The sequence below is a fragment of the Spodoptera frugiperda genome, chromosome 7 (genome assembly GCF_023101765.2).
Source record: "Spodoptera frugiperda isolate SF20-4 chromosome 7, AGI-APGP_CSIRO_Sfru_2.0, whole genome shotgun sequence".
NCBI classification, from domain to species: domain Eukaryota; kingdom Metazoa; phylum Arthropoda; class Insecta; order Lepidoptera; family Noctuidae; genus Spodoptera; species Spodoptera frugiperda.
In genome coordinates, this window is record NC_064218.1 from 4,163,033 (window position 1) to 4,178,292 (window position 15,260).

The 15,260-nt window shown below is 37.9% G+C and overlaps 1 protein-coding gene across 2 annotated transcripts in view; it reads left to right on the forward strand.

The window, feature by feature from the left end:
• The first annotated feature begins 1,218 nt into the window (after positions 1-1,218).
• LOC118265708 (guanine nucleotide-binding protein G(o) subunit alpha) overlaps positions 1,219-15,260 on the forward strand; it is a 34,013-nt gene continuing 19,971 nt past the window's right edge. Inside the window, exons 1-3 of one of the 2 annotated variants that reach the window (XM_035578788.2) lie at positions 1,219-1,621; positions 8,839-8,881; positions 12,039-12,180. In XM_035578788.2, coding sequence (XP_035434681.1) covers positions 1,504-1,621; positions 8,839-8,881; positions 12,039-12,180 — 303 coding nt within the window. In that variant the 5' untranslated portion in view covers positions 1,219-1,503. Of the gene's footprint in view, positions 1,622-3,695; positions 4,197-8,838; positions 8,882-12,038; positions 12,181-15,260 lie in introns of those variants that run through there. The other variant, XM_035578787.2, reaches the window with a different exon arrangement.

Below are 15,260 nucleotides of genomic sequence, written 5' to 3' on the forward strand. Positions count from 1 at the left end.
TGGTCTCTGTTGAATATGTAGTCCCTTAGTCGTCTTGACACCCGTGTGTAGACTGATGGCAACGAATGTAATCCACTCTGCCATCAGTCCGTCATCATAATATGTCGAAGCATGCTAATATTCCATTTAAAACTACTGTACTAATAAACCTGAGAAATGCCCATGTAGGTATATAAGTAGTCGCATTCGAATACTACGAATGAGAACTATATTGTTTTACCCAGTAACCTCAGAGAAGACGGTGGTATATCACGGATGGTGGTCACATGCACAGCAAGTGTTAAGATACCTACGTACACGTAGATGAGCTAAACAGACGTTGTACAATTAGTTATCCCGATTTTAGCTGCTGAAGATGACCACAGGGTTGGTTAGAGAGAGATCCCACATTCTCTAGTACCTACCTATTTTGTTTTTTCAACGATTCCCCCGACCCCTGTTAAAAAAATTGTGTTTTAAGTGCCTGTTATGGGAAGTAAGTAGTTAGGTACGAAGATCTTAAAGTTAGATTAATCGATCGAACTTCTATGCAATTTTCTACACGCAACAGCAATAATTTCACATCCTTTGTTATTACAGTTAGGTACCTACTTCTATCTACAGAAAAACACGCCGCACGCGCATTACGATTACGTCTCTCGTGGATAAAATACTTATATGGGTTAAAAACGCTCATTACGGCCCATTTAATAATGCGATATATAAGAGTTAGACAATACAAACTAGACTAAAAACATACAATCATAAACTCAGAACAATTTAAACCCGCGCCGCGTCTTGACTAAGGATAGATAGGATTACTTTTTTCTTTTCACTTTTAGTGAAGTCAATTTCCTTATTTCCAATTACCTAAATGACGAACCTATCTTGCATAGAAATGTAAAGAATATTTAAACGCTGTGCGTAATGTGCGTTGAATATGTACTGCACAGCATCCCTATAATATAATGTGAGATGTGTGGGTAGGTACGTAATTAGCAAGATCTGTAAAGTTAACTTAATTTTAGATTCTACATCCGGTACAATATTGTACTAAGCCTAATAAGTTGAGGGCGCCTTGTTCTATAGGTTTGACGTAGGGTGTTACTGGTGCTAGTAGGTATGTGAGGGAGGAGGGACCGGGCGGGCAGCGTCCGTGCGGTCGTGAGGACGACGCGCGGAGGCGGTGCGGCGGCGGAGCCTGCGCACTAGGCGCGCCGTTCCAGACCTGCGCGGTCCGTCATTCGTACGCGGGTTCACGCCGCGGCGCCACCTCGGTCGGTTACCAGCGTTCCGTTTGTCCCCTGAGCTCCGTCGCGCTTGGTATCGCGTGGGTAAAGCCGGAAAGCCGTGCCGGCCGTCTCGTGGTGGTAGCGTGGCGCTGGAGCGCGTCCCCCTGGTCCCAGAGCACGCGTGCGCTCGCTCGCGCGTGCGCGGCGCTTCGTGCGCGCGACGACGGGCCGCGAGCATGCGAGGGGCACGGCGCTGCCGCGCGTAGCGAGCCAGGCCGTGCGCGCTATCGCCATGGGCTGCGCCTCGTCCGCCGAGGAGCGCGCCGCCATTGCGCGCAGCAAGCAGATCGAGAAGAACCTCAAGGAAGATGGCATCCAGGCTGCCAAGGACATTAAGCTGCTGCTCCTTGGTAATGGAGTTTTCTCTATCTCTCTCTAGGCAGCAGGTGCGCGCGCACACCGGTTCGAGGCTTGGAGCTCTATTGACTCAGACTATGAAGCCGGCAATCAGCGTTTCGGGAATGTTATAGAATTAATGCATTGACGTTTCCACACAAAAAACTTTGTGAATGGATATTGGATAGACAGTTCCTAACTTTTAGATAGGTTGGTACTAGGGTACCTAGATACATGAAATATGTATTCAAGAAACAACTCCACAAGAAACTTGTAGATATCTATCTGCTTAGATCCTTCATCCTAATTTTAAGGACATACCTAGGTGCTGCTTACCTACTTTGTTGCCTGGCAAACCTACTTAGCTGTCATTCGGTCATTATGGTACACCAATTTAAGTTCTTTGGTAAAGTAGACAAAATACATTACCTACTCGTACTAACCAAGGCATATTAACATCAAAAGCAGCTTAATATAAATTGGTACGTGGCAGTCTTGAGTTCGTAATACAATTTAACGTTTCACAGAGATGAAAAATCTTTAGTGATAATTTAAATAAAGCTTAAATGCACTTGAAATGTTTGGGTGGGTAAGGGGTAAAGGGGATCAGTGACCCCAAACCTTGTGGCGGTGGTGGTGTACATTAGGCCCCTTTTTGGCAACTATCTATGATGCTGCTACTAGTTGATTGCGTAAACAATTTTTACATGGGTGGCACAGAATACAGAATTGTTTGAAAACATGGATGCTACGACCAGTTGAAACTGTGACGAGAGATATAATACCTATTATATTATAAACCTATTATATTTAGGAGGAGTAATAGGTTCTTATTCGTTTCAATTTCGATGATTAACACGAAACATAAGACTGACATTTTTGAAATACCAGCTAGAATTCCAGTTTACTTGTTACACCACTAAATAATGGAGACTCTTCAATATCTAGTTAGGTATAGGTACCGACTGTACAACAGACTGAAATCGAAAACTGTTATTATGATGTCATTTGTTTTGATTGATTGTGTTATTTTCTGTAGGTAAGTATTTTTAACGCCATCTTCGTGTTTTTCTTATGATCCTAGTCCTTAGAAATATTATCTTCAGCGTGATATCAATGAAGCCACAGGCCGCAAATGAATATGATAGCAGCTGCGTTCCTTGAACTAGTACTTGAACTAATGCACGTATTGTGAAGTAAAACGTCTTTAATATTATGTTATTCTTATCATTTATAAAAACAAATAAGCTGCCTTCCGGTATTTTTTTATTCTGGAAGTTTATTGACATAAACTGAAACTAGGTACAGAATGTCGACCATTTTATCTAAGAAACGTTTGAAAAAGAAAAGAAAGCCCTTAGCCAATTCACGGTAAGTTTACACCTGCCCGATTTTCAGGACGTTAAACCATAATAAAGTTTTTGGGCGATACTATCGTTATTTTAATAACTGTAAGAGCCCAATAGTGGTACAGGGTTCTTGAATAATTATTCCAAATTAAGTTTTTGACCTAAAACACGAATAATTGCAATTATCACCATCAGCTGGAAGACGTCTACGGATGAACAAAGGCCTTCTCGTCGAACGACCACTTGCCACTTTCATGTGCATCCATTGGCTACCCGCGATCTGATGAAATTAATAAAGAAACTATTAGATGACCAGGTAGGAGTTAAAGGTTTTTTTTCTGTTATAAATGAATAATATACGTATGTTAATATACAACAAACACTAGGTAAGTACGTGCATGTACCTATAACTATGCTAATATTTCTGACTCAAATCTAAAGGTGTCTCCTATTAGATTTTAAGCAATTAATTTGATGTAACTTATAAATTAAAAATAAAGAAGTTGAATCATTTCAAATTATAACTACGAAAATATGTAACTGAATGATATTGTGTAAAACGGAATTTATTTAAAATTGGCGCCATCACATTTTTTTAGTCTGAAAAAAGTAGATTTTGTCTTTGACAAATCTTTGATTTTAGCGCATTGCTCGTGCTCTGTTTCGCGTGTGAATGTACCTTCACGCATGTGTGAGCGAGTCCGAACGAAGATTTCCGAACGCACCCGAACGTCAGTCGAGCGGGGCGCGGTCGCTGTCACGGTGCGGAGTTGGTGTGGTGCTTGTCATCCGGCCGCCATTATCTCGTATTTAAACGGATTTGTAAAATCAATTAAAGTTTGCATTGTCGTTGCGTGTTTTTAGTGTTCGGTGCAGCAAAAATCCCTGGAAATATTTGATTCGTGATCGTTAATCTAAAGATTTTGTGTTGCGGAGTCGTATGAACAGTGATAAGTGGTACTGTTAGGTTACTGTGTGTTGGGTGCTAACGTTGTGTAGGGTGGCTCCGGTCTCGCCGGAGCGGCAGGACGCGTGTGGAGCGCATGCAGAGGGAGCGGTGAGAGCGCGCCCGGCTCAGGGGTCGGGGCGGCCGGCGGCCAAGGAACAGGGACAGCTGCCGACATGGGGTGCGCCCAGTCGGCCGAGGAGCGTGCGGCTGCAGCTCGCAGCCGACAGATCGAGAGGAACCTGAAAGAGGATGGAATCCAGGCCTCCAAAGATATCAAGTTGCTCTTATTAGGTACGGTGTAACTGTTTAACTTGACTGCGATCCATGGCCGCACCCATGTTTCGGGGGTTTGTTGCAGCAATTGGGCGTCCTGTTGGACAATTTTTACATTAACGCAGTCCCTTGTGGTGGCGTCCTAACGTTCGTCGGGCATTGTATTCGTTCGCTGAGCATTTTGAACGAAGAGTGGCTTTCACTTGGAGCTAATCATTATGCCGGCATGTACGGTAGTTCCGTGCGCAAATGAAAGTTCCTATTTGTTTCACATTTAGGAAACATGAGCATGGACTCATTGTCAGTAATTTCTATGCTAATCATGGTTGATTTCAGTTTCAATGTCGTGAATCTATACAGGAGGGGTTTTCCTTATCGTATTTCGACATATAGGTACTACATGACGTACTTTAACATTGTCACTATTTGTTTTACCTAGCTAATGAGATTGATAACATTTATTTGAACCCATGATGTCATTATCACTGAGAAATATATTTTTCAAAGCTTTCACATGAATTGCTAATTTACCCATGTTATGTTTAATATTTGTATTACATTAATAATTAGGTAAAACCTCAAAAGCCAGTCTAACATAAGCTGTAATAGCATGAACCCAAACTTGATGTTAAAAAGTAGAAATACAAATGCAACCACCCATATACACCTATATTTCAAATCCAATAAGAATCAACCACAAAAACTGTAGATTCTTATCAAGTATTACTTTGACTTAGCTGCTAAGGAAACATCTCCATTGTGGCAAATGGCAGTTTTCCTGCTATTTACATAGATGACCTTCAAGTGATAACATTTTCAGACTGATAAAGCACAAAAGCAAAATCTGTTATACAATGGAAACTAAACAGTCCACACTTAGAATATTTCAATAAAATACTCTTGTTCTGTTCAAAAACACATAAATTGTATAGAATATGTATTAGTAATTACAAAACCACATGTAATGTTGTCAGTAAACAATCAACTAGTATTTAAAGAATTTTAATCACTGTAAACACTGTACCTGTTGGCAGTGTTTTGAACGGTTGCCAATATTTCACCAGAACAATGTCATTCATGTTTAACGATAAATGGCACAATACTTATTTACATTTAAATACAATCACTAAAGGAAACATAACTAAAAACTCAATACATACAGTACTTAGATGAATTAATATTATAGGTTTTCCTTTGATTACAATGTAACAAATTCAATAATGTCAAAATTAATGATGGTCTGCAGCTAATATTTCCTCACTTTGTGGCTACAATCATGTGAGTCATGAAGTATTGTGCTTACTCTTTACTCGCATATACACACCTCACAAAATATTAGCAAAATTTGAGCTGAAATTTGTAGTAAAAAGAAATAATTAAAATATGTTACAAAAGCATGTCACCTTGATCTTGACACTAATGTGGGTGCATTGACTCGAGCTCTGCTAAAACAGCTGTGTTTTATGGTCATTATGGATTATATAAATAAATAATCACTTTCCTTATTTAATAATGTCCTTGTGTCAATAATTTGCCATATAGGTAGTTACCTAATAAATTATTTATCAAGTTTTAGCATCATAACTTCAACCAGGCCTTACCTATAGTATAGTTATGCATACCATTCAAAACCAATTACTTAGTCATTTTACACCCAGAATGAGTCACCATTGTGTTTTTCTACTGTCTACTATGAAGTGGGTAGTTGTATGATCAACAATTTCTGTTTCTTATTAAAAAATATTTCATTACTCATAACTCCATTGGTTTATGTTATATCTCTATGTTAGGCACTATAATAGATTGTATGACATGTTTAGATCAGCTAGTGAATGATTGGATCATTGGTGTTGAGACTAACTACATTTTGTAATTTATATTATACTTCTATACATAGTTAGCCGCCAGTGTGTACATTCCAGTTCACATTCATGCCATTGTTACATTCTTACTAGACCTATTGTTAAAATATCTCACAAAACCACAACACCTTTGGGTGAAAATCATAACAGGAAAAAATATCAGAATAATTTTGAATGCATAGTTATGACTTGTGTCCTTCTAAACCACTGACATCAAATGTCTAGAACTCTAATTAGAATATTAGAACAATTGTTTAATTCTCTGCATGTAGTTGTTTCAAGGAAAATGAAATGAAATGAAACAAAAAAATATGTTTAGCAATCATGTAATGAGCATGTGGTGACCAATCACATGTGACAAGTGTGTCAACTAGATATCTTGTGCTAGAAGTTAATTGAGGTGTCACGGCATGCCGGCCGTGGTTGACGGTGCGTGTATGTATGGCCATGAATGGCGTTTTGCTTTAATGAGCCACTCCTCACAACACCACATATCTCACTTTGAAAAAAATCCATACATTTCAATGGTCATAGTTTTGTAGACTCACCTTAGACTCAAGTTATCTATTACGACTTTTATTAGAAAGTTAATCGTAATAGAAATAAGGTTCATATTTCAATGTTATTAAATTAAGCTTGAGCAGGGCACATTGTCTTGGTCAATAATACCAACTTATTGTACTTTATGTGGATCACTCACACCATTCTCACATATTGTGGTCTACTCTCGCGTAAATTGTTAAGTGTAGTCGTAAAAATCTTAAGTATGTATTGTCTTTAGTGTATAATCAAGTCAATAATCAGGACTAACCACTGGGTTTAGAATTCATGCGTGTATGTCACGAAATGGGTTCTTGTTGAAGGAATTTGATAAAAAATATTCAAATCAACATCATTTATTCTATTATGCATGCACTAAATACCAATTGTTACGTGAGGTGCTTCGTTTAACTGAATTTAATTCCCTGCCCAAGTTATCCAACTGGTTTAAAAAAAAAGATAACATGTAACGTTTTTCATAAATTGTACTAACTACTAACTACCCATGTACACATACACTACAATATTTTTGTTTATTCCTATCGCAGTGTGAACTTCGTGAAGCGATAATTGTTAATCTATTGCACTAATCGGTCAATATCGAAGTTATTAAAAAGATAATTCTGCGATAATCTTCAATATTAAGTCATTTGTATTAGATAGGCGGAAAGACTTAGATTCAATGTTCCGTCTTCGATTTACCACTTCTTGATAAAATAACTTGTTCGTGAATAGGCAAATGTTGTCAGGTTAACGTTGAAGAGGCGATCGGACGGACATTATGGACAGGTATTTTATCAGGCAAGCGGTATTCGAGCACGCGACGATGTTATCGTGATGATAGCGCAAAAAGGCTCAGAGGCGACGTCTACCCATCCTGTCACACCGATACAGAAGTTCGACTCGATACATTATATTTTTATCGAGGTTTACGACACGATAAAACATTCAACCAGGTTCATGCGAAAAAGTGCTCTATGACAATAATATAAATGTAGCCAAAGACAATAAAAATAAAATGCAGGGTTATAGCAATGTTCCTCGCAGGTACGGAACACTATCTAAAACCCCGATAGTGAGGTAATGTGCCGTTTATTCCTTGCTCCGATCGTTTGATCTGCATAAGATACCTTGTAAACTGTTTGAATTTTGAAGCATCCACTATTAACTAAATAATCCAACATGACAGTCACTGTTTAAAAGTTATTACATTAGGTGTTCGTGGGAATACTTTCTTGGCACGCGATTACCATCCACTTTATTGTGAAAGTTCTTTCACAGCGAATATGAAATATGCGATGATACCTTTTATTTTGACGTACGAATGCATTGTCTTTGTGCAAGACGCCTCATCCTTTGATAAATAACACTGTAGTATTAGTAAAATAATCAAAGGTATGAATGGTTGAAGTTGCAATGTAGAAATCATGAGTGCAGTAGTGTGTAGTGATAATGTGTATATCGGTTGGGGTCAGAGATCGGCCATTCGCGCTGGCGAGCCAATTAGACCCAACAGGGGTCACGATACTAAGAACCTGAATTTGACAGGGTTCGTTTTGCTACACCCACGTAATTTCGTCACTTTATTAGTCAATTAATATCTACGTACAAAGGTATAACGGTAAATGAATAGACTGTAGCAATATGTACTTACTTGGCAAGCCTGAGTACTTACACGAGATAGTATTTAAAAGGTAATTGTTGCCAAGATACGTTTGATTGCTCATTGTCATCAAATCATCACCTATTGTTCATCGTACGAGATAACTTGGCAATTAAAAACAATTAAACGAAGTTTAAAACGTGGATTTGCGGCGTAGTACAGTCCTTATGTATATGTCTATTTTTTATTCAAGGAATTAAATAAAAAACCTGAAGTATGTATAGTGTTCATTATGCGCAGTGCTGCAAAACAGAGAATTCTATCGACCAGCATGGTAAACCCTTTGTATGTCCGCGTACGGCTCGCAGCAAACGTTAATTTATTTTTCCATGCTATTTTCACTCAACGAGACGTGCATAATGTGGACTGAAACAGTTTACATTTAGGCGGTAATTAAATGTTTTTATATCATCGCGTGTTTTATTGCGTGGTTTGGCGAAATGTCTACTTTGAAGGAACGCAGCTTTATACAACATTGGTCTTCCTAATGTATTCAATTAGTTAATTCTAATGTAACGTTGTTATGATTGGATAACTTTATGAATCACAATACACTATCTACAACTTGTTTTTAATATGTTTGTTTTGTTCGCAGGTGCCGGTGAATCAGGCAAAAGTACTATAGTCAAACAAATGAAGTAAGTTTACCATTATATAGTTTTAGTTGTAGTGAGAGTTACTCTCAACAAAATCAACTAATTAAATAAAACATCGGCACAAGCATATTGGAAGGAAGACCTCACATAAAGAATGACATGAACATTTCCAAATCTGATTGAAGTCCAACACTTACACACGATCACGTACTTAGCCGGTAATAGATAAATAGTCCATCAAAATTGCTTGGCACGGCTCCTAGCGTTCGCCAGTCAGTAAAGGAAATAGATTTTTGCATCCTTTGAATAGACAGCAAAGTCGTGATCCGTATAACTTCTACATCCGCTGAATAGCAAAGCTGGCTTTACATCAAGAAAATTCTACGTTTTAAAAAGCAAATCGGTCTTATGGACTAGCAAGATTTGTCTTGTGTTCAAACAAACTGCATTTGCTTTGAAACTTGTGGAATTTTATAGAAATAATTTTAAATAGCCAAGATTACTGATGAAAGAGATCTTAAGTGCCAAACAGCTTGGCAGAATTTCAAACACAGAACATTACTTTTCTCTGTTACTGAGCCATGGTACAGGCAGTATTTGTAAGTGGCGATGCACATATTTTTTTACTCTTCCCGCAATATGCTTGTAGCCCGATGTTATCAATTATATTCATTCGTATCTATCTTAATCAATACTATTGTTTAGATATAACTAGCTGTATAACATATCGGCCGATTGTCTGCTATCTCTCTATCTACGACTTGTCAACAAGCGTTTTACATTTTGAAGATAAAAGATTACTTGATGTATGAAATGTAGGGAATACTATGTTTTCGATATACCAATAATGGTTAGGTACTTAAATGTAAACTAGAAGAAGTAGCTAGCTCTGAATTAATATTTGCTGAAACATTTCACAATTTGCAATTATAAATGATGACTATCATAGAATAGTTAAATTTTTGTGCCTATACAAGTACACAAGTCCATAAGACGCTAAATGCCTAAGTAACGAACACGTAGGATGTGTTCCGTTCTTCAGCAGTTTTATGATACGTCGGTTCATGTTATTTAAATTAAGATAATTATATTATTTGTCTTCACCTCACGACATGAGGTGTAGCGACGTACATGTGATGTATGAATAATATAAGTTTCATGACGTCATCAAACGACATCTGACGATGTCTGTGTCTCACGGTGAGAAACCCTGCCAAAAAGTTGACGATGGTCAGTGAAAATTAGGCAAGACTAATCTGCGTTTAACCAGTTTCTGAATCAGATGTCATGAGTCATTCATTAGGCAGATACCTACCTAATGTAATCTCATTTACATTGGGACTTTCCCAATTTATTGTAAACGTTAAAAAGCCCATAAATTCATTTGACCATATTGTCAATTTGTCTTTATCTAATCAAAGCAAATACTGTTTGTATTGTCAACAAATCTCGATAAGGTGTCACTTGGACGACCGACTTATGATAGATACGGTTACTACAATAGTACGAATCACGATCATCGATATTGCTCCACTCTAGTTACATTAATGTTGGAATGATCAACGTTTTGTATATGTTGCCATATTGGCTTCATACTGTGCTGGCAATTACGTCATCCGAGTCCCGGATGCTACAGATCTGTAAAACGCCAGACGTTGGAAATCCAATTATTTAATCGATATGTAAATAATATTTTTCGATAAATTCTTAATGTTCAATTGATGTTACATTATAGTCTAGGCGAAGAAAATCCTGTGTAGTCACTTTCTTGAATCTGTTAGTTACATTTATACATGAAAAAATAAAGTTGGAATTTGATGGAAATACGAGTAAAATTCTGCGAATTGTGCATGAAAGGCGCGCGCAGCTCGCTCACCGAGATTGTTTTCGTTAGAAGAAGTGCATCATCCGCACGCACCGCTGCCATTGTTCGAATCTGTAAAATACTAAAATATTTACTTAACATCTTGTAAGAAACTGTCAGCAACCTATTGCTTTCATAACTTGGAAAGCACAGTGGTATGCTGAATACAACATGCTTACATAGGTAGACTACGAGGCATTATAATTTTAAATGAACTTAACAAACTGCAGGTTTTTTGCAACAAAAACAACCGAAATGAAAATGACAACGAACAAAAAATGTAAAGTCAAAAACAATGCAAACAAAAGGACAGTTTCGCGAAATCCATATTCAATGGCACATTTATCCCGTCCTCCGAATTGGCAATATTCTCGTTTGTCACCGAGTCGAGCCTGCCCTCACCTACATTATTTATTTATGTACATGCAATTTGAATGCCTGATCGACTAAATAATTTAAGTCAGATCTGGACAATACGAATGCGTCATAAATATGAAATTCAGGCGAAGATTGGACTTCTGGAGTTGAATAAAAGAGGAACAAGGTTTTAAGTGAAATGTATGAGTCATTTTCTTATCTATAGAAAGTAATGTAGTTCCATTTTTATCTCCAATAGTCATTTGAAAAGATGTTCCAGTCTTTTGTGCTTGAAGTTATTGTTCCGAGCTCATCTTCAGACCTGGACGTACAATAGCACTGTGGCATACTGATTATTATGCATTTAATGATATAATATATTTTATTGTAGTAAATGCATATGTATATCTATTATTAGAATGATTAATCAAGAAGAAAACGTGGATGTTAATAGCGATTATTGATTTAAAATGTAAAATTATTTATGCAGTTAGACATGTAATAAAAGTTCTCGTGGCTATAAAATCGTCTTCTAAATGACCCATACAGTCCCGTCGTTAAGTGAATATATTAAACAGCTATTTATAATTGCATTAAGGGAACTGCATAAATTACAAGTTTACTGCTAATTTGTTGTACGTTCCCGTAACATTAATGGCTACGTCATGAAATCACTTCGGTCGGGCTTGGAACTCGACGATCTCGTTAAAATACCGCACTATTGGAACTATGAATCACAAGTCGATCGATGACTAATACACATTTGCGCCTTTTATTAACTCGTTCTTTCAATTTGGTCAATTCATTTGTTCTGTGTCATAAATAAATTGTGATAATTGTCCTCTACATCTCATAATTTGTAATACTCGTGTAATAATCTTGTGATGTATTGATCAAGTCGCCACTAGGAGGATAGCAGTTGATCAGTTAATATCTTTACCATTGCTTCATTGATAAAATTACTTGTTCTTCCTACAGAATTATCCACGAAAGTGGCTTCACAAATGAAGACTTCAAACAGTACCGGCCGGTGGTGTACAGCAACACGATTCAGTCGCTCGTCGCCATCTTGCGTGCTATGCCCAACCTGGGTATCACCTACGGCAATAAGGACCGAGAGGTAAACTACACATTTTTATTCTAAAGCTTTACTATCTACCCTAGTTCGCCATAGGTCGACGACTCACGCAAATAACAACAAGCAAACCCTTGACTTTGACATTATCTCATAGATATTAGCGCTACTAGGTTATTTTATCGACCTGTCGTCGACCAGACAAAAGTTTTCCATGTCGTTCGATAAACATTCCATTAGTAAAATATTCCACAACAAAACCTTATAAAGAAAGAAAAATAATAATCAAGGAACGGGTATTGAAAGTATTAAATATGATGGAGTTCTCAGTATTTGCATTTAACGCCACAGAATTCTAATTCAATCCATCTTTTCATGAGACTTGAACAGAATATAAGTAAAAATCATTGATGAGAACAGTTGGAATTGAATTATTTATTCAAAGATATCAATCGCATAGTAGTCATTAGTTTACTAAAATCGAAAATCAAAGCGAGTATTCGTTGCGTAAACGATAAACTGCGTCGATTACGTGTCGGCCGTATTCTATAAATAATGGACGATCGTCAGTAAAAATAATGTCGATTGCATCGAAATCTACATTGGGAATAAGTGCTCCGAGGCTTCCGTTTGCCTCTAATGCTGATTACAAAGCAATTTGTGGGAGTGCCTGAGATACTGGCGAGTAATGATACTTATTGCATCGTAACCATTCCACGTCATTGATTCATATTGATGCTCAGGAACAGTCGTAGATAAATCAAACATCCGTTTTGTTTAGCCTCGACTTCATACTAGACGCTCAACAAAACATAATCTGTAATATGTTATAGCAATATAAATTCAAACTTTATCTTAAACTATAACAGACAAACAACCAAATATTTTTGCCCTCAACAATTTGTATTAAAGTATTGTACTGGTATCTGCATAATTTTCTGGTGAAAGGTTTCTATGAATAAATGAAAATTGTATCTGCATTTCGCCGAAGTTGTTCGATTTTATGAAATGTTCGCTCTATGGAGATCAATATTAGGTATTCGTTCGTTATTCATGAGAGTGGCTCCGTGCACCAGCCGTCCGAGCCCGGCTGCGCTCTGCACAGCAGCTTATTGCATTGTTATTTTGTTGGCAATCAATACACAAAAGCAAATAATACTATTATTGTAAAGCTTTCTGTTTTATTAAAGTCATGTTTTTACAGTTGTATGAAGTATGACATTTATTGGTAGAGCCAAATTTACAAAAAAATACGGAAAACTCAATCAATTTTCCACTTTAGATAAGGCTAAGTTAATTCGTGAACCTGGTTATTGTGTTAGCGTTAACGACACATTGCTAACTGAACAATTTACAGTAAAACCTGATAAGGAGGACGTCGTATTTGCGATAGCGCGCGATTCTATTAGCAACTAGCGGGCGACCAGCGAACATGTTATAAAATCTGTAGGGGATACGTTGGACACTGTTATCACCTGTTCGGAATGTCACACAGATAAGGTATCTTAGTTCCGTTCCGACCTGTTGAGGAATGGTACATGTCAACGTCATCGGTTACACAACAAACGAGAGCTCCTTCTGAAAACTGTAATTAATTCACTCGTCACGAGATGTGACGCACACACCATTTGACATAGGTACGTCGTAAACGGATCTTAAAAGTCCATGAGACAGAGTCATAAAAAATATCCGTTACTGGTCCTTCTCACGCAATAAATAATATTGCCGACTAGATTAAATAGCGACTGTATTTTCCAGTTAGGAAATGTACCGACTTCGATCCCCTTTAATGTATTCCGCTAATGAGAAGTGCGTTTAGCCATACCGCCCCCTATAAGTTTAGCATAATGTACGCCCAGTGTGGTACGTCGCTAGTGTGCACAAGGCACCGTATGTAACCTCGTGCACCTATCTCTTTATCTCAACGAGGGACATGAAAGCAGTGGACGTGACAGCCCTATCCGGCAAACATGTTGAAACAAAACCTAAGTACCACGCACTGTGAATCACACGAGGGTTGCTGCGCATTGTTCATATTCAGGCCTAAGTTGTACGGTTGGTTTTCTACTGAATGCATTCATACTCTTTTGTTTAAGTTACAAGGTAGTGGGTGAAATGATTTATTGCACGTGCTTTATTGACGAGCATACGCTAGGGCACAATGTCAATAAGGCGTTATTTTCCATCATAAACTGCCACCTCATTCGAGGAATATGTTTCCGTGTCAATCGTAATATTGACTGTAACAGCAATATAATCGGCCACTCTTTAAACGCCCTTGTGCTTTACAAAAGCAAAGCTTGAATGCCAGCCTAGGTAACGACCTAATGGACGTTCGTGTATTTAAATGAATATGCAATGTGTAAGTAACAAGGGTGGCGATAGCGGGTTATTCCGAGGAGGGGTTGTGAATGGCACGCGGCGAGCTTCCCGTCACCCTTGCGGGCAGCGCGCATGCGCCTCGCAGCCCGCAACACCCGTCATAATTAGAGCATATTTCACAGAAACCTCTGCAACCAGTAAAAGCAAAAGCCTAATGTACGAGTTATTTATTTCATAGCATGGCATTTCATGCCGCAGTGCCGCTAGAATAAACTTTTATAATACCCAGAACAAGCCGGACTTGTCTCTGGTACATAAAATATGAGTATTTATGATGCATTGCAGTCTGGTCGTCAACAAACTTCGTCAAACTTTCAGACGAAGACTAAACACAAGAGAATATTGTACATTCCTATTGTAATTAGTGAGAATTCTTTTTTACATGAGTGTTAGCGGATTGCGTAACGAAAGCGTACGGTTCTCGAGACGAGTTTGCTAAATGGATTACTAATCGGATTAGCGTATGTCGAAGATGCTGGGTCACTCAACTCCAATTGAGACGATATTGCTGTTCAACACGAATTATTATGACTCATCTTTCTTTATAGCTGCGTGTATTACTTTTAAAGTTAGGCAATAGTCGTTGCATGATAGAAATTGTTATAATTGGACATAAAATCTATTATGTAGTTTTATTTACCGAACGGGTATTCCCTTATTATGTGAATAGTTATTCTTAATACACAAGACTAATGTCCAGTCATGTGGTTGGTTGATAAATAAGTTCGCCCTAACCCCTTCTA